Source organism: Quercus robur, chromosome 3, assembly GCF_932294415.1.
Source record: "Quercus robur chromosome 3, dhQueRobu3.1, whole genome shotgun sequence".
NCBI classification, from domain to species: domain Eukaryota; kingdom Viridiplantae; phylum Streptophyta; class Magnoliopsida; order Fagales; family Fagaceae; genus Quercus; species Quercus robur.
In genome coordinates, this window is record NC_065536.1 from 19,646,523 (window position 1) to 19,667,143 (window position 20,621).

General features: G+C 35.8%; 1 protein-coding gene across 1 annotated transcript; it reads right to left on the minus strand.

Annotated features, from left to right (window-relative positions):
* Window positions 1–687: 687 nt before the first annotated feature.
* Window positions 688–17,075, minus strand: LOC126717422 (probable LRR receptor-like serine/threonine-protein kinase At3g47570). Its single transcript, XM_050419167.1, has 4 exons — window positions 16,499–17,075; window positions 15,548–15,619; window positions 1,440–3,437; window positions 688–1,239 (listed from the first exon to the last, which is right to left on the minus strand). The coding sequence occupies exons 1-4, from the start codon at window positions 17,046–17,048 to the stop codon at window positions 884–886; spliced, it is 2,976 nt and encodes a 991-aa protein (XP_050275124.1). The 5' UTR covers window positions 17,049–17,075; the 3' UTR covers window positions 688–883.
* Window positions 17,076–20,621: the final 3,546 nt, after the last annotated feature.

The window sequence follows — 20,621 nt, forward strand, 5'->3', positions numbered from 1 at the left end:
ATATTTTTAAGTGTTGTTATGACATCTCTCATATTTATTCTCTCTTCAGGTGCCTCTGTGAACAGTCCATATCCAATTCCATAATGGACAACATACAATCCAACTTAGCATTAAAATTCACTTCACTTCTTTTTAGCAAATTAGCATCTATAACTTTAATTATTGAAAGGAACAGTGACTATTTTACCCAAATTTTTAGGCTCAAATCTCTAGCAAACATTTCATCCGTGAGATTATTTCTTGTGAATGTTTCCATCAATAAAATGACATAACTATACACGTCACTGCATGTGAAAATGATCCCTTGTGATCTATACTCTACAAGTTTGATTAAAATTTATTGTCAAAAGGTATCCAATATCTTTATTTGATGGTATAATAAAATAGCTTATTAATATTATTTTTTATGAAAGCTTTGTGTGTGTAAACATAAAATTGAATTTTAGCTATAAAAAAAAATTGTAAACTTGAAACATCACCTGGTACCATATAACCAATAGTGGCTAGCGTCATGGTTCGGGTCATAGAATCTTCATCACCTAATAATTTTGAAATACCAAAGTCACTCACATCACATGTGCAACCATATCTTTGTTTAGCAAAATATTGCTGGGCTTCAAATCACAATGAACAATGGGTAAAGGACAACCATTATTATATATAGTAATATAGTATAGATTGGGTAAATTGATGCCCCCAATATATATAGTCAATCATATATCATTCGACATTACTGTTCTCACACAATGCTTTGAGCTACTTTATTCCAATATGTCTTTTTAAGAGTAGCAGTAAGCCAATAACATGATTCACAAAACATAATTAGTAAAAAGCACCAAAAAAAAAAAAAAAAAAAAAAAACTACTACGGACATTTTCAGTTGTCAATCTTCTCCGACATCCTTTAGAAACTTTGATTTGATATTTTTGAGTTTTGTCATGACATCTATCATGTTTATCCTCTCTTCAGGTGCCTCTGTTGAACAATCCATGGCCAATTCTATAATGGACAGCATACAATCCAGCTTAGCATTAAAATCCACTTCACCTCTCTTCAACAAATTAGCATCTATAACTTTAATTACTGAAAGGGGTAGTGACTGTTTTACCCAGCTTTTTAGGCTCAAATCTCCAGCAAACATTTCATCAGTGGGATTCTTTCTTGTGAATGTTTCCATCAACAAAATGCCATAACTATACACATCGCCACGTGTGGAAATGATCCCTAGGGATCCATACTCTACAAGTTTGATTAAAATTTATTGTCAAAAAGTATGCAATATCTTTATTTGATGGTAAAATAAAATTTCTTAATATTATAATTATAGTTTTTTTTTTTTTTTTTTTTTTTTTATGGAAACTTGTGTGTGTAAACATTAAATTGAATTTTAGCCAAAAAAATAAAACAAAATAAAAAGAATTGTAAACGAGAAACCTTACCTGGTGCCATATAACCAATAGTGGCTAGTGTCATGGTTTGAGTCATAGAATCTGCATCACCTAAGAATTTTGAAATGCCAAAGTCACTCACATGTGCAACCATATCTTTGTTTAGCAGAATATTGCTAGGCTTCAAATCACAATGAACAACAGGTAAAGAACAACCATGATGGAGATACTCCAATGATGATGCAACATCTATCATGATGTTCAATCTTTGTAGCATATCCAAGAAGTAGTTATGAGAATATAACCACTTCTTAAGGCTCCCCTTGGGCATGTACTTTAGTACCAAAGCTTTAAAATCAATGCTACTACAGCTACTGATGATTTTCACAAGATTCCGGTGGCGAATTTTGCACAATACATCACATTCAGTTTCAAAACTCTTAAACCATCCTTCTATATTCAAATTAAAAACCTTTACTGCAACACTAGTCCCATCTGAAAGTATCCCTTTGTATACCGAGCCAAAACTCCCTTCCCCAACTAAGTTACTGTCATTAAATCCATCTGTTGCTTGTTCAAGTTCTAGGTATGTTATTCTTCTCCATGTTGCTAGAGGAATCAAATCTCCTTGGCCTTTTAGTTTTGCATCTCTCTTTTGGTGTCTCATTAGAACAAATACGAGGACTAATGCAAGTATTACTGCTATCATTATTGGTAAGATATATCTTACACTGATTGCGGTGATTGTCTTTGATTTTCCAGCATTCCTTGCTTCACAGGGTGGAACTTGCAGTTGAGGTGGACCACATAATGCTTGATTTCCCATGAATGATTGAGCTGAGAATTGAGCAATAAAACCTCCAAATGGAATTTCACCACGTAATCTATTGAAAGACACATTGAAATATTTGAGATATTTGAGTTTCATTAGGGATTTGGGAATTTCTCCTGACAAGTTGTTATTAGATAGATCTAAACGCACCATACTTATCAACTTATCAAATGACATAGGAATAGGACCTTCAAATTTGTTATGTGCTATAGAGAGGTTTACCAAAGATTCTAGATCTGTAATATTAGGGATGACACCTGACAAATGATTCCATGATAGGTCCATTTGTGTTACATGCTCCAAATTCCCAAATTCTATTGGTAGATGGCCACTTAAGGAATTGAAAGACAAGTTTATTTGCAGTATGTCTTTAAGACTCCAAAGTGATGGGGGTATGGATGTCAACTTGTTGGAATTCAAGTACAACTTTTCTAGTTTAGAGAGACTTCCCCAACATGTTGGTATAGGACCCATGAGCTCATTATGATCTAAAGATAATTCAACCAAGTTTCTTAAATTACACATACCATCTGGGATGAATCCTTGCAATCGATTGTGCTGAAGAAACAAACCTTGGAGTTGTCTCATTCCTTCAATTGTAGTTGGAATAGGTCCGGTCAATTCATTGTCCTCTAGGTGTAGAGCCGTCAACTTTCCTAAATTACCAATCTCTTTAGGAATGATGCCCTTTAGGCTGCAATTAAAAGCTACAAATTCTTCAAGAGAAGTAGAGAAATTTCCTATGGAAATTGGAAGGCTGCCATTCAATGGATTATCTGATAGCACTACAGATGTCAAATTTTTGCAATTTGTCAAAGATGAAAGAAAACTCAATTCTATATTTGAAGATTCTCTGGTCAACAAATTGTCAACTAAGTTGAGCCTCTCCAGATGCTTTAAATTTCCCATAGTATTAGGAATAGATCCCGAAATATAGTTCTCACCCAACTCTAATGCGGTGAGCTTAGAAGCATTTGAGATAGAGTGAGGGATTGTTCCATTTAGATTATTACCCCATAGGTAAATCACCTTAAGATTTGGAAGCCAATTGCCTATGCTTGATGGAAGATGGCCTGAGAGTTGGTTCATGTATAGACTAATGATTTCAATTTTTGAGTTATTGAAGATTGCATTTGGGATGACACCAGTTAAACTGTTATTGGCGAGAGTTAATTCCCTTAAATTTTGAAGATTCCCAATCTCAAGTGGTACTTCACCTACCAAAAAAAAAAAACTCATTAGTAAAAAAAAATCATAAATATTTTGAATTCTCTTTAAAAATATACATCCTGTATATATTAGAAAATTTAATTACAACTATCATTAATAGGTTGCATCTAACAATTTAGTGCCTTTGACAAGCTCACAAAATTAACAATTAAGGTTGCACTATATATCCATATCTATCTATTTATCTATATATATTAATTAATTAATTAATCTATATTATTATATATCAAAAAGCTAAATGTAGCATTTAGTGTTGTTACACTTCTGTCGAGCCACATTAACAATCATATCATCCATCTATTTTCAACTCTCTCTCTCTCTCTCTCTCTATATATATATATATATATATTTATATTCATGTAACTCCACTTTAATTAGGTCGATAAATCATTATGTTTTTTATAACTCTATTTTTTGTTAATATGTTTCGGTGTTATATTTTTTAGTTTTCCATAACAAATAGTTTCTCTTTCTAGCTCTCTTATAGTTTTGGATTGATTTTTGTTTGAATTAATTAATACTTATTTATTTTAGAAGTGAGAACTTGAATTTGTATCAAAACATAATATTGGCTATGCATTTGAGTGTGCCTATCAATTATTTAAGTAATATTAAAAAGTAATTTTGTTATGAGTTTTTATTATCTTGATAATTTCTTTCAAGAGAATGAAAAATTTGAATAATTTAGTTGAAACTTAAAAAGTTTAGTTGTATAGAAAAATAATAGAAAAACATAGCACACTATAATAAAATTTCAAAGAATATGGACCACCTTATAAAAGAATACTATCAATCAAACACATCCAAAATGACAAAATGATATATTAGTAGAGATAGAAAGAAGAAACATATGCATTTGAATGTGCCTATCAATTATTTGAGTAATATAAAAAAGTAATCATTTTTTATGAGTTTTTATTATCATGATAATCTCCTTTAGAAGAATGAAGAATTTGAATAATTTAGTTGAAACTTAAAAAGTTTAGTTGTATAGAAAAAAAAAATAGAAAAACATAGTACACTATAACATAATTTCGAAAAATATGGACCACCTTATAAAGGAATAATATCAATCAAACAAATCTAAAATAATAGAATGATATATTGGTAGAGATAGAAATATGAAAAATAATTTTGGAAATTTTTTAACTTTTAGGGAGACCAAATTATCTTTAATAAATTTTAGAGAACAAATTATACATTATACCACAATTACAAAATAATTATATATTATCACCCATCGCTTGGGTTTGCAACTAGTAAATTAATCAATATATATTAATAGGTAAAATTTAGAGAAATTTAAATTATAATTTGAAATTAGAATCCAATTTTGCGCCATGTGTCTAAATTTATGTGGGAACCACACCATAATTATCCACTTATATTTGTGCCATGTATCTACTTAAGTTTTTTAACCTTTGTGCCAAGTGAGTTAATGAGTGCAAAATACTAAGAATCTAATATTAATGAACTACAAAATAAAAAAAAAAAAATAAAAATCAATCACATATACTCAATAAAAATCATCACACAACAAAGATTACCACATGTTCTATCTTATTAAGAATTAGAAAAATAAAATTATCATAAATAGTATTAAATTTATGTAAGAATTTTAATATGGGACTAAATACGTTTACTTTAAAAAAAAAAATTGACTAATTTTTTATATTTTTATGATAAAAATTGTATTTGATTTTAAATGTATCCATATGTATACATGTGTTACAAACTATTTTTTTAATAAATAATTTGAATAATTATTTATATTTTTATAATAAAAATTTTATTTAATTTTAAATACATCCATGCATTTACATGAATTACATGCTAGTTAATAATAAAAGCTTAACAATTAATTTTTCTACGCTCTCATTATGTCATGTCATCAACCTATTGACAATCATTTCTCTCACTTTTAACTTTTCTTCATTTGTAATCATATCCTTACTATTACACTTCCTTCAATATTTCACCTCCATTTTATCTCTCTCCCCCATTATTCTCTACCTTAGCTACACTTCCTCCATCATTTTCTCTTCTTTTCCTAGTCTGCTTTTCAATAAATTTGTTATTCCCTTTCCTAGTCAATCCTTATTTTTTCCACATCCCCCTCTCTCTCTCTCTCACACACACACACATTTTAAACTCTTCTTCTCCATATTATTCCCTACTTTACTAACATTTCCTTCGACCTTTCCCCTCTCTTTTATCTCTTTTTCTGCCCATTAATCTCTACCTCACTATTACACTTTCTGCATCCTTTCATCTTCCTTTATTTTCCTTTCTTCTCCCCCCATCTTCTTTTTTATAAATTTGCTATTCTCTCAACTATTCCATCCATATTTTCCCCACATATGATCTCTCTCTCTCTCTCTCATCTTTAACCCTTCTTCTCTGTATTCCCTACTTTACTAACATTTTCTTCGACCTTTCCCCTCTCTTTTATCTGTTTTCCCGCCCATCAATCTCTAACTTACTATTATATTTCCTCTATCTCTTCATCTTCCTTTTATTTTCTTCTCTTCTCTCCCCATCTTCTTTTCTATAAATTTGCTATTCTCTCAACTATTCCATCCATATTTTCCCCACATATGATATCTCTCTCTCTCCCTCTCTCAAAAGAATAAGGTTACCCATGTTTCACATGAAGACAAAGTGGTTATTGTTGTGACTAATTAGGGCCTAATTAGAAAGAAACAAATAATCCATTTTTAATCTATTAAGGGGTAGATGGAAGTTTATGAGTTTAGTCCATGTGGACATCCAGCTTTTACTTGAATCCTAATTTCCTAAAGCTATGAAATTCGGAAATATGGTTCATAGCCACCTCTGGAATTTTGGACGTGTAGAAATTTGTGCTCTTTTTGTACCCAGTACGTACGTAACGTACCCGGCCACTCAAACCCAAAAAAAAAAAAAAAAATAAATAAATAAATTTTGTACCCCGTTTTCTAAAATACGATAAGTAGGTCCTCCATTTTAACATAAAATGGTCAAAAGATAAAGAAAAATTGAATTCTCGTAGTTAACAAATTATATGATAGATAAGAATCTTAAATAGCTAATTGTAGCTATATATGTTGACGAATTTTTTTGTATTTTTTTAATAAAGATTCTCAATCATAAATCCTCTTTCTTATAGTTTTGCTTTGATTTTAGTTTGGGTTAATGCTTAGTAGTTAGACTCCATGCAAAATACATGTGCTAAATGCATATTAAATAAAAAAGGTAAAATCTACAAAGTTATTTATGAATTTTACCATTTAAAGGACCTCTAACAAATTTTAGGTCATAATACGGTCGGAAACATAGTGCAAAGATCATATATGAAAATGAGTAGTATGTTGCCAAAGTTTGCAATTTGAATTACTACGAGGCCACCATCGGTCAATCTATATCTTAGAAATTTGATTTATAGCACCTTTTTGAAGATAAGTTGGGTCCAGATCTATACTAAAAGACTTCAAAATTGAGGTCATATCACTCAATTTTTATTATGAATTATTTAATTTTGATTCTTTTGTTTTTTTTATTATTATTTATTTACACAGTATCTTTGGTTATATTGTTTTTCAATTAAATTCTTACCCTTTTTTCCAAAAAAGAAAAAAGAAAAAAAAATATGACCTTAAAAATTGTAACTTCGCATTAATTAATAACCAATGTAATTGTATTGCATCAAAGTTGTTAGATTAAATTAATAAATTAAGCATTTCTTAAAAACTTAAACTTTAGTAGAATCAATATTTTTTAACATGGTAATAGAGCAAAAAGTTCTTCATCCATATATAATAGTTGAAGCATAGAAATTTTGTTATTCCTTCATCCATATATTTTTAATTCCTTTTCTCTCCTTGACTTTTCTTATCTTTATTATTTCTTAGCTTAAAGTTACATTACCTCCAACCTTTCCCCTCCCATTTTATCTCGTTTTCTTCCCACCATTATCTACTTTACCATTACTCTTCATTCATTCATTTCTCTTTCTTTATATGGACTCTTTTACTCCCCCATGTTCTTTTCTATAAATTTGCTATTCTCTATCTCATTCAATCCATATTTTTCAAAACTTAATTACTCTCTCTCTCTCTCTCTCTCTCTCTCTCTCTCTACATATATATATATTGTAAGGACACAAAATCTTTAACGGCCCGACAACGATGTTGGGCTCGCACACGGAAAGTCCCTCACAATAATATTTGTAGAGAGTGGGCTTGAAAGGCCAGCGTTGGATCACAGGGCGACATTTCGGGCTGGACTATAGATGAACCAATATGAGAAAGAGTTTTGGGCTGGATATTCAGGCCCTTCAATCTTGTATCTAGGAGGATTTAGCTCCTCGGATCATGTCCGAGGAGCGATGGTGCTGTCCCTAGTTACCCATCGGAGGGTTTTTATGTGGTGTCCGGCGTATATTATCCAGACATTCTCTTTCATCAAGTCTTTCCCAAGAAGCTAGATGGGAGAGAGCCCCCCCTTTTGGTCACATAACATTCTCTTTTATACTAGCCTACGTTCGTTGTCCTTCGTCCACGTGTAGGGTCGATCTTTCCAGGACAGATATCTGTCCCATCAGTCTAATCCCAAAATTGCTGGAGATGATCCATAAAGCCTAAGATCCCGGCTCTGTGAGGGGCAGTGTCATGTCAGGGAAGGGTATTAAAGACAACTTCCCCAAGATATTTTCTGATCTTTATAGCTTACTCGTGTTCCATTTCTATCCATGAGGTTTTGGACCTGCCGAGGACGAAACCGTCCTCGGCTGCGTCTTCGGGCCACTTTTTATGTTTCCTAGTTTCGAGCTTGGGCCCTGGCCTCCTTCAGTTTAGGACCGGTGGGCTTCCCATAAGCGCGTGGGCCGGACCCATAAACTATTGGACCCCACATTAGCCCCTCAAAATCCTGCTGTCCAACGTCATGGTAGGACAGGTGGATTTTGATGATGTCAAGCCCTTATTGCCGTTCACTTTCTTCGGATCTTGATCAACACTGGCGACTCTTCCCCTCCCCAAGGAACGTACCGGTCTACGAGCCGTTTTTCCTGGATTTACGTACGTTGCCGTTATGCCGCGTGGTTATCTGCAACGTGTCTTTAATATCTTCCCATTTATGAGACCTCCCAGATATAACGGTTACTGATGGTGTGGGAGAACGAAGCGGCGCGTTATACTCTGGATTTCCCTGGGGATCTGAGTGTGTCACATACCCTCTTCTTCGTCCCCTATATAAAGAGAGAAGACAGAGGGTGACCTTTTCATATCCGAATCCCTCACGTTCTTCCTAGAATCCACTTCCTCCATCCGGTTACTCCCTATTCAATAATACCTATCTCATAGTAATCCACCATGAACAAATCCTTCCTTTCCCAGAAACGCCATGTCCTAACAAAACTCGAGATGGCTCGGTCGGGGCAAGGATGGCGGAGGCTTAAGATTTGCCTCCCCATTCTTTTAGCCAAAATCCGAAGCAGGGACTCGTCACATCCCATTTCTGGTGTGACTGAGTCGAAAACCTCCCTTGTCATCTCCATCTGCTCTCTCATGAGCATACCTAATAAGGCTCCCCTTCTCCCTCTTTTGCTCCTTTTACTTTCTTTTCATTGCTTCCATCTTCTTCTCCTCCTTCCCGCTCATGTCCTCCATCTTCTTTTTCCCTTGCATTCTTCAGCGACAAGAGCTTGCTGAAGTGCTTCCATGTGTTCCAATTCTTCTTCCTTCTCCTTCATTATTTTTGTATAAGGTTCTTCTCCTGATATGAGCAGTACTGAGGCATAGATTTCAGAAAGACTTTGAAGGCGAGTTCAGAAGACACCTGATGGTTTACTTGTTTGTGTTACGGATGTTGTTACTGTTTTAGCAGTTCATTTTTTGTATAGGCTTGTTTAAGCCCTTCCTTGTACGTTGTAACAATTTTTCATATTAATAAAAGTTATTGTTACTCTATTTCGTATGTCTTGTTTATATATTCTAACAAAGGTGAAAGCGCTGCTCGGCATAATAGTATAGCATTTGAATCAATAATAACTAAGGCCAAAGTAATCGTTGATAAAAAGATGCCCCGATAACTTTAACAGAATTATTATTCAACATAACAATCCGACCAGTGAGGAATGAGACTTATCTTAAAATTAGCCGTGATGGGTATTAAATGCTCGATAAGGTGTAAGAAGTAGTTATCCGAGGACGTGTTACCCACCGGATGAATGGCCTCCTTAGGTTGACGGTCATTAGGTTGTTCTGCCATCTCCATGATACGCGAGCCTTAACCTTTTCCAGTATTTAAGCCGAGAAATTTCTTCATTCGGGCAGTTGATTTCCCAAGAAGCCTGAGTCCGAGGACTTTGCAAAACCTGGGTTTTGTTCAGGACTTATGCGTTTTATCTTATGTACTTGATTTTTCCCTTAGGCTTGAGTCCGAGACTTGTGTCTTTATCGGTACTTGGTTTTCCCTTTTAGCTTGAGTCCGAGGACCATGCAAGCCTTAGGTTCTGTCCGAGACCAATGTCTGCATCAGTACTTGGTTTTCCCTTTTAGCTTGAGTCCGAGGATCATACAAGCCTTAAGTTCTGTCCGAGACCAATGTCTGCATCAGTACTTGGTTTTCCCTTTTAGCTTGAGTCCGAGGATCATGCAAGCCTTAGGTTCTGTCCAAGACCAATGTCTGCATCAGTGCTTGGTTTTCCCTTTTAGCTTGAGTCCGAGGATCATGCAAGCCTTAGGTTCTGTCCAAGACCAATGTCTGCATCAGTACTTGGTTTTCCCTTTTAGCTTGAGTCCGAGGATCATGCAAGCCTTAGGTTCTGTCCAAGACCAATGTCTGCATCAGTGCTTGGTTTTCCCTTTTAGCTTGAGTCCGAGGATCATGCAAGCCTTAGGTTCTGTCCAAGACCAATGTCTGCATCAGTACTTGGTTTTCCCTTTTATTGAGCATTTCCCGAGGTGCTAAACAGGGTGTCCCTGGGCCTTCACGCAAAGCGGGCCTGGGCCGCGAATTCAATGAATCCGCGGATTAAGAGATATTTCTGCAACCTCTGGCCATGCAGTACTTCTCTGACGCCCCAAGGATCGAGGCGCGCCTTTACGAGGCCCCTTGAGTCTCTTGGCTGCAGTTGACGTTGGAAGTTGAGCCAAGACCACTTTGTCTGTAGTGCTCCTTGGGACGCCGCGTGAGTTGACTGCCATTATCTTGTCTTTTCAAATAAATAGGAGGGAGAGAGGGTTGCTTTATATATACACCCATCCTTTTAGTTTTCTCTCACATCACGCTTCCCATATCCGGAGTTCTCCTTTCTTGGCATAACATGTTGAAAGCGAGGGTTGGGAAGAAAGAACTTTCTCCGCCGCAGAAGCGCCGTGTCTTCATGAGGTTTATAACAGTAAGGTATGGGCACAGGAAGCACAAGTTCAGGAGAGTACTCCATCTCCACCGAGGGGGAACGGCGTCTCTCCCTCTTTTAGTCAAAATCCGAAGCAGGCTCTGTTCATGCCAGCACTTTGGTATGTCAGAAGAAAGATTCTCCGCCATCAGCGCCTCTGCTTAGCAGCAGGCGAATATTTAGAGAAAGCCCCTCAGTTTCCCACTCCCTGCACCTTTCCTTCAACGGTGTCAGGCTCAAGTTGGGTTTCTTTGGCTGCCTGAGTTATGGGCATGTAAGAGCGCGGGGGAAGAATAAGGTCTCGGAGCTGTAGCCAACCTTTCCTCCGACATACCTCCTCGGCTTTCTCCAGCTTTCTTGTATTTTTCTTTTTCTTGCTTATGTAGTAAGCTTTGACGTAGGCTGATTCCAGCTTTTCATTGTACACTGTACTATTTCTTCGTTGTAATAAAAAATGGAAATTGATTTACATGTTTTAAGTGTTGATCTACTGGGCAACACAACTCTGTGAACGAATGTGCTCTATGTATGTGTTGCTTTGAGAATATTTGTAACAAAGCTACTTTGAAGCATAATCTAATCAACTCTCATCTATCAGCACTATCAGGCATTATATCGATAATTTGTAATAAATCAAACTTAGGAAACTGACCGGGGTAGCAGTTGTCTACTCTTGTGATAAACGCGCAAATGTCGCCTAAGAATGATGACCTCCTCACAATCCATCCGATCTATCGAACGGGAAGTAGGGTACTCCGATCGTGCTTTTGTGTATCTGGTTTTTCATTTGCGTATTTGGTTTCCCCATAGGCTTGAGTCCGAAGACCATGCAAGGCCTTGATTTTGTCCAAAACTTGTAAGATTTCTTTTTTGTACTTGGTTTCCCCACAGGCTTGGGTCCGAGGACCATGCAAGGCCTTGGTTCTGTCCAAAACTTGTAAGATTTTTTTTTTGTACTTGGTTTCCCCACAGGCTTGGGTCCGAGGACCGTGCAAGGCCTTGGTTCTGTCCAAAACTTGTAAGATTTCTTTTTTGTACTTGGTTTCCCCACAGGCTTGGGTCCGAGGACCATGCAAGGCCTTGGTTTTGTCCAAAACTTGCAAGATTTCTTTTTTTGTACTTGGTTTCCCCACAGGCTTGGGTCCGAGGACCATGCAAGGCCTTGGTTCTGTCCAAAACTTGTAAGATTTCTTTTTTGTACTTGGTTTCCCCACAGGCTTGGGTCCGAGGACCATGCAAGGCCTTGGTTCTGTCCAAAACTTGCAAGATTTCTTTTTTTGTACTTGGTTTCCCCACAGGCTTGGGTCCGAGGACCATGCAAGGCCTTGGTTCTGTCCAAAACTTGCAAGATTTCTTTTTTTGTACTTGGTTTCCCCACAGGCTTGGGTCCGAGGACCATGCAAGGCCTTGGTTCTGTCTAAAACTTGCAAGATTTCTTTTTTTGTACTTGGTTTCCCCACAGGCTTGGGTCCGAGGACCATGCAAGGCCTTGGTTCTGTCCAAAACTTGTAAGATTTCTTTTTTGTACTTGGTTTCCCCACAGGCTTGGGTCCGAGGACCATGCAAGGTCTTGGTTCTGTCCAAAACTTGTAAGATTTCTTTTTTGTACTTGGTTTCCCCACAGGCTTGGGTCCGAGGACCATGCAAGGCCTTGGTTCTGTCCAAAACTTGTAAGATTTCATTTTTGTACTTGGTTTCCCCACAGGCTTGGGTCCGAGGACCATGCAAGGCCTTGGTTCTGTCCAAAACTTGTAAGGTTTCTTTTTTGTACTTGGTTTCCCCACAGGCTTGGGTCCGAGGACCATGCAAGGCCTTGGTTCTGTCCAAAACTTGCAAGATTTCTTTTTTTGTACTTGGTTTCCCCACAGGCTTGGGTCCGAGGACCATGCAAGGCCTTGGTTCTGTCCAAAACTTGCAAGATTTCTTTTTTTGTACTTGGTTTCCCCACAGGCTTGGGTCCGAGGACCATGCAAGGCCTTGGTTCTGTCCAAAACTTGCAAGATTTCTTTTTTTGTACTTGGTTTCCCCACAGGCTTGGGTCCGAGGACCATGCAAGGCCTTGGTTCTGTCCAAAACTTGTAAGATTTCTTTTTTGTACTTGGTTTCCCCACAGGCTTGGGTCCGAGGACCATGCAAGGCCTTGGTTCTGTCTAAAACTTGTAAGATTTCTTTTTTGTACTTGGTTTCCCCACAGGCTTGGGTCCGAGGACCATGCAAGGCCTTGGTTCTGTCCAAAACTTGTAAGATTTCTTTTTTGTACTTGGTTTCCCCACAGGCTTGGGTCCGAGGACCATGCAAGGCCTTGGTTCTGTCCAAAACTTGTAAGGTTTCTTTTTTGTACTTGGTTTCCCCACAGGCTTGGGTCCGAGGACCATGCAAGGCCTTGGTTTTGTCCAAAACTTGCAAGATTTCTTTTTTTGTACTTGGTTTCCCCACAGGCTTGGGTCCGAGGACCATGCAAGGCCTTGGTTCTGTCCAAAACTTGCAAGATTTCTTTTTTTGTACTTGGTTTCCCCACAGGCTTGGGTCCGAGGACCATGCAAGGCCTTGGTTCTGTCCAAAACTGTTGAAGATCAGCCCCTAGACCATGGCGGGGGGATTTGGCCTGAAGCCGGAAGCCCCTAGAGCTGCCCGCGCTGTTGACACTGCAGGGCGTAGCCCCTAGCAAAAATTCGGGTCGGAGCAACGACTGCATGTCGCCGGAGATGGAGGAAATCCCACAAATCTCAGCTGGCTAGAGAGTTGACTCAAACGCCTCCTGCGCCAACGTGCAAGCCTCCCCACAGACGGCGCCAATTGTAAGGACACAAAATCTTTAACGGCCCGACAACGATGTTGGGCTCGCACACGGAAAGTCCCTCACAATAATATTTGTAGAGAGTGGGCTTGAAAGGCCAGCGTTGGATCACAGGGCGACATTTCGGGCTGGACTATAGATGAACCAATATGAGAAAGAGCTTTGGGCTGGATATTCAGGCCCTTCAATCTTGTATCTAGGAGGATTTAGCTCCTCGGATCATGTCCGAGGAGCGATGGTGCTGTCCCCAGTTACCCATCGGAGGGTTTTTATGTGGTGTCCGGCGTATATTATCTAGACATTCTCTTTCATCAAGTCTTTCCCAAGAAGCTAGATGGGAGAGAGCCCCCCCTTTTGGTCACATAACATTCTCTTTTATACTAGTCTACGTTCGTTGTCCTTCGTCCACGTGTAGGGTCGATCTTTCCAGGACAGATATCTGTCCCATCTGTCTAATCCCAAAATTGCTGGAGATGATCCATAAAGCCTAAGATCCCGGCTCTGTGAGGGGCAGTGTCATGTCAGGGAAGGGTATTAAAGACAACTTCCCCAGGATATTTTCTGATCTTTATAGCTTACTCGTGTTCCATTTCTATCCATGAGGTTTTGGACCTGCCGAGGACGAAACCGTCCTCGGCTGCGTCTTCGGGCCACTTTTTATGTTTCCTAGTTTCGAGCTTGGGCCCTGGCCTCCTTCAGTTTAGGACCGGTGGGCTTCCCATAAGCGCGTGGGCCGGACCCATAAACTATTGGACCCCACATATATATATATATATGTATATATATATTTTTTTTCCTTTTAGTGGATTTTTTTTTTTTTTTTGGTTATTTCCTGGAACTATACACTAGGTTGATGATTTTTATTTTTTATTTTTTATGTTTTCATAGCTCTATTTTGGATTGATATGGTTTTTTTTTTTTTTTTTTTTAAATACTAAAATTCTCAATCACAAGTCATCTCTCTCCCTTAATATTTTTTGGAAGTGGGGATTTGAGTCTATATCAAAACACAGCTAAGTATCTGAATGTGTCTACCAATTTTTTTATTAATAAATTATTATGAAGCCTATCAATCTTTCATGCATGCCTTTTGGTTTCATTTAATTTTAGTTAAGATAATATTGTAATTTTGTGATGAGTTTTGACTATCAAAATATTCTCCTTAAAACAATGAGATCTCGAAATAATAATTTAAAACTTAAAAGTTTAATTGTATTAAAAAAAAATGAGGAAAACATGACGTAGTACGACAAAAGTTAAAACGATATAGACTACCTCAAAAAGAATACACTCAAAATAATAGAATCATATATTTGTAGAGACAAAGAGATAGAAATCACTTATAAAACTTGCTTCATTTTTAGAGAGAGCAAATTATTTTTAAATTTTAACAAATTATGCATTATATTATGTTAAAAAATAATTATACATATCATTCATCACGTTTACGCCTATTAAGCCTTTATTCGGGTTTTTTGTACAAGCTTGACTCTCCACTCTCCAGTACTAGTACTCTTGTTTGCATAATCACCATAAACCAACATGTAGTTTGCAACAAATTTGTAGTGAAACTTGTAATACATATAACATTTGCTCTTTAAAAAAAAGGTGACTAACATGGAAATTGTTACTTCTCTAATTATTGTGGTCTTTCCAAAACCCACAATAGCTTGTGCACACAAAATCCACCACGCTAGTTGAAAGAGAAATTATTCCATAATGTACTACTATTCATTTTTCTTACGTACATAAAAGTAAGTTTCATGCATATAACTTATAGATTAAACTCACTTTTACGTGAGAAGACATCATAATATACCGGATACACTAAATCATTTAACCTAATAGTTTTTAAAATTCCCAACATTCTTTGAGCAAAGTGGGAAGTAGTATTGACATTGAAGTGGTTATCGCCATACCTGTAAACCTGTTATCATCCAGGTGAATTATCTCGAGGGAAGTACAATTTCCTAAACTTCTTGGTATCCTTCCTGAAAATTTATTAAAATTATCATACAAGTGATCAAGAGCTAACAGACTTTGCTTAACTAGTAATAGATTATGAGCCTTTATTTTATCATTGGATTATGTTACTGCAAAGAACTTTGCACTAACTACTACAAAAATGTCAAATGATTGTGGAGAGTTAGTCACATCGATAGATAGCTTCATGCACCTTGAAGTTAGCTATGTCAATTGGTATATTCGTGCTAATCAAAAAAGTTATTTACTAAGAAGAAAGTCCAACTGGGTTGGAGCTTTAGTGTCTGTTTGACTCCAAATTAAAAAGTTAATTTGTTTTACTATTCAGTTTTTTTTTGTTACTATTTATGGGTCCCTCTCCATTTTTTGGTACTATTTATAAGTCTCATTGTACTATTTCAGCTAACTTTTACCTTTACCTATAGTAATTTAATAAAAAGTTTTCAGTTTCAACAAAATAAGCGGATCCCAAACAGACCCTTAAGCTATGATTGATAAGTTCTACTATAGACAGGTATTTGGGATTGAATAATATTTCTTGAACTAGTAACCTCAATTTGATTAGACAAATATTTAGAAGTTGTGACCTATATATCACTCGTTAGGATTTTTCATGTGAAAGTTTTGCCCATCGTTATCATATCATCATGTTAATTTATTTTCTACTATATTTAACTAGGGTCAATTTAAACCAACAATTATTTCATGCATTATATATATTCTCTTTCATAAGCGTTTAGCATATTTAGATGCTACAAAAGAAATGATATATTTATCTAACACATAAGATATTCTCTGTAGAGAAAAAAAAAATAAAAAACAGAATGGTGGATACTATAATAAAATAATTCAAGATAAAAAGTGGTAGATAATGAAGGGCATGGAACCTGAAAGCATGTTTTGTCTGAGATGAATTATTTGCAGTGACGATATGGTGCATGGAGTTACTGGGATAGTACCGTTGAACCGGTTGCTTTTAGCATATAACTCTCGAAGATTAGGGAAGAACCAAAACCATGATGGTAACACTCCAGAAAAGGAGTTCGATCCAAAGCTGACAACTTGCAATCGACGCAAAGAAGCCAACTCGTTGGGCAGAGAGCCATGAAAATTGTTGTTTTCAAAGGATAAATGAGAGAGGAACGATAGGTTTCCCACATGTGGAGCAATGGTTCCTGTGAGACCCATGTGAGAGAGATTCAGGGCAGTGACTCTATGGTTTTTGGCTCCGCAAGTGATGCCAATCCAGTTACAAACAGAAGTAGAGGTAGACCAGTTGGTTGCCAAGAATTCGTGAGGGTCAGTGATATGGGCTTTGAGAGCAAGAAGAGCTGATTGGTCTGTGGTGATGTTGGTTCTTACTGCCACAGCTAAGCAAGCCATAAAACAGTGCAACAACAAAAAAGCGAAAAAGTGAAAAAAGGCCGAATTCTCCATGATTTTCTATCTGTACGTAGGTTGAGATGTGAGGCTATTGTAGCGGACAAGTAAGGCTGGATGATGTTTATATAAATGTGGAAATCAACTTTTCTTCTAGTACATGGAAAAGGAAGGGAATTGCTAAGTCAACAGTCACTTTTTGTTGACTACTAGTCTTCATTTGTTATATAAACCCTTTTATACAGTGAGTATATATATCAATTTTTTACTATATATAATATTGTATTTTTATATGCATACTTTATATTTATATATATATATATATATAAATTTTTTAATAATTTATAATTTATTAATAATACTAATAATCAATTTGTAATAACGATTCATAGATTTGTTATAAGACAAGATGTTTTAGTCATGATTTTACTTTATATAAGAAAAAAGTGAATCAAATTGCTCTTAAATATTTTACTTCATATTCAAAATCAAATTAAATTAACAAATTTGAAATTTTAATATTTGATTTATGGTTCAACACATCAAGCTTTTTTCTTCTTTATTTATTTATAATCAAACATCTAGAATACGATAGAAACTAACTTGGAATTATATATTACTCCAAAAAAAAAAAAAAAAAACTTGTAATCTATATATACTATAAACTACATTGTAGTCTCCTGTAGATTGAATCATTCAAAATATTGCAGGCTAAGGTGCGGTTTGGATTCCGCATTTTCTGCGTTTCCATTCCATGTTTTTCTCTCTCTCATATATATATTTTTAAGCCACTTATGTTGATTTTAGTGACAAAATTTACTGTTCATAAACAGTACATGCATGGTTCATATACTGTGCATGCACTGTTCATATATTTAAAAATATTAAAAATAGATTTATATATTATTCACACATTTAAAAATTATTTTACTACAGTGTTTTCAATTTTCAGTTTTCAATTTCAGCAAAAATAAATTCAATCCAAACAGATCCTAAGTGTTGTCCCTGATGTTGTGAAATGGACTATAAATTTCAATTTAAAAGAAATAATTGAGGATCTTGAAATTGGTGATGGGGCACCTTCAATGAACTTTAGCTAAAGACTCAAAAATACTTTTAACTAAAGTTGCAAACTTCCGTGCTTTTCTGCTCTTGGCTTCTTCTGCATACCAACTTCCAGTCAATAAAGCAAGTTCCACGCGTTTCGCAACACCTTGCTCCGAAATAAAATGACTTGCATGTTCTACCTAACTAGGGCCGGCCCATAAACTATTATATTTGGCCCGTCCCTTACGGCCCCTTATTAAAAGACAAACGGGGTGGGGGAATGGATTACACTTTTCAACCTTATCAATTGCCCCAATTATACTTCACCCCTTAAATGATCAAAACACACGACTGACCTCAAAATTTCAAAAATACACTGACATCTGTTTTGTTATTAACTCTAATGGAATTTAGCATTTCTGTACAAAGGGTCTATATGATGCAGTTTATCAAAAGGATCTATACCATGATCAAGATTTTTGAGGGAAATTTTGAGAATGAGATCAAGGATTCTAAAATAGGTTTGATCTAAACCCTGATCAAACTTAGCCTCCAAAAATAGATTGAGGATTCTAGACTACTAGTTATCTACTTGTCTGTGTAATTTTCAATTTCTAAAATAATAAAATGATAAATTTCTTATTTTTCAGTTTAAATAAAATAAGTGACAATTCTATATAAAACCAAGGACCTAGGGGGGAAATGTAATCTATCCAACCACTATTTTTGAGAGGCACCAATGTGACTCCATATGTTTGCGCTGGTTTGGCCTAACCAATGATTCAACAGATTGAGGGCAAGGTCTCTCATACCACTGTTGTGCCAAAAGTGTCATTAACAATGAAGAACCATGAAAGACTGAGTGCTGGTTTGGATAGTGATTATTGTGCATCTACGTTTTCTATTTCACATTCCTTTCTCCTTTTTTCTTTTTTTTTTTTTTTTTTTTTTTTTTTTTTTTTTTTAGCGCATGAACAATAAAATCACATGGATTTACTGTGCAGGAGACAATTATCACTATTCACGCACTGTAGCAGCATTGTTCATGTATTTAAAAATATTAAAAATGGGTCCCATGGTATTATTTACACATTTAAAAATTATTTTGTTACAGTGTTTTCAGTTTTCAATTTTCAGTTTTAGCAAAAATAAGTTGTATCCAAACGGATCCTGAGTGTCTTTGAGGGAAATTAAAATTAATTTGAGAATGAGACCAATTTTGAAATTTTCTTTCACAAGCTAACAACCCCACTATGAAGACAAACATGAATAGTCTTAGGACGACTATATTTCCTACGTGTAGATCAAGATTTGATAGTTAATTGAGACCTAAACTTAGGATAATTTGGTTGAATATAACCAACAATGCCACAATGGTGACAAGTAGGGACAAATTCATATTTATCCTATAGCCTAGGAGGGGGTCTAGGCATGAGCTTAGTGGATTGAATCTCATCTTTAAATATTTTACCCTTGTTTGTCCTAGTTACATAAGCCTTTACTCTTTCTTATGATTTCTTTTAAATTGTGGAATATACACATTATATTTGTAATACCCCAAATTTTGATTTTATGATTATCACCGTACCTTGTCAATTTTAATATAGAGTTGATGTACCATATGTGTGTGCACAGTAAGATGGGAGTAGACAATTTTGTGGTGCTACAAATAGATGAAAAAATTAAAGTTTTAGTGTCTACGATTTAGTGAGGCAATTAAAAATAAATAAATAAAAAGGAAAAGAGGAAGATGTTTTATGGGCTCCTTGCAAATAAAGAGATAAGTTCAAGTGAGTTTTAAAATCCAACCCACTACCCCACCAAGGCCACATTTCTTTTGTGTTAAAATATAAGTTGGAGGAAAAAAAAAATAATTAGGGTTTTGGGATAAGAAGGGTTTCATCACTAAGGAGGTTAGGGTTTTATCAAAGAGGCTAAGAGGTTTTCCTTGGAGTTAGAGCACATACAATTGAAGAAGCAATTAGATTTTTTTTCAAGGTATGATTTCTCACCATTAGAAACAAAGAATTAAAAGTTTATAAGGTTATCTTGGAATCAGTTGTGATGTTAGATTGTTCAGAAGTTTGATTTTGGTCCTAAAATTCTACTTATATTTTACGGTTAGATTGCCGCTGTGTACCCATGAACAAGGTAGGACTTCTACGTTTTCATTAGGATATGTATATATATATAATTAATTAATTAATAAGTCAACAATTGCTGCCACCGTTTTCCTTGCCGTTGAGATTATGCTATTAAACCATGAATAAGGTTGCATAGTGTTCACACTAGATTGCTCACATTTTGTCAAAGTTCAAGTTTCTCTAATGGATAAAGTGATGGCCTTGGTAGTCTTTGCACTTTGACTACAATGAATCATTAGAGATGGATAAAGTAATGGCCTTGGTAGTCTATTGCCTAGGTGTGGACTAATTCCAAACAGAATGATATATACCTTAAGGTTCTACATGTCTACAGCCTTCTTTTTAAAAGGCTAGTTGCAGTTTTATGATTTCATACCAGAAATCCTTATATTAAATTCTAAAGTGCTGCTACTGCATTCCTCATGGTTAAACGAGTTTT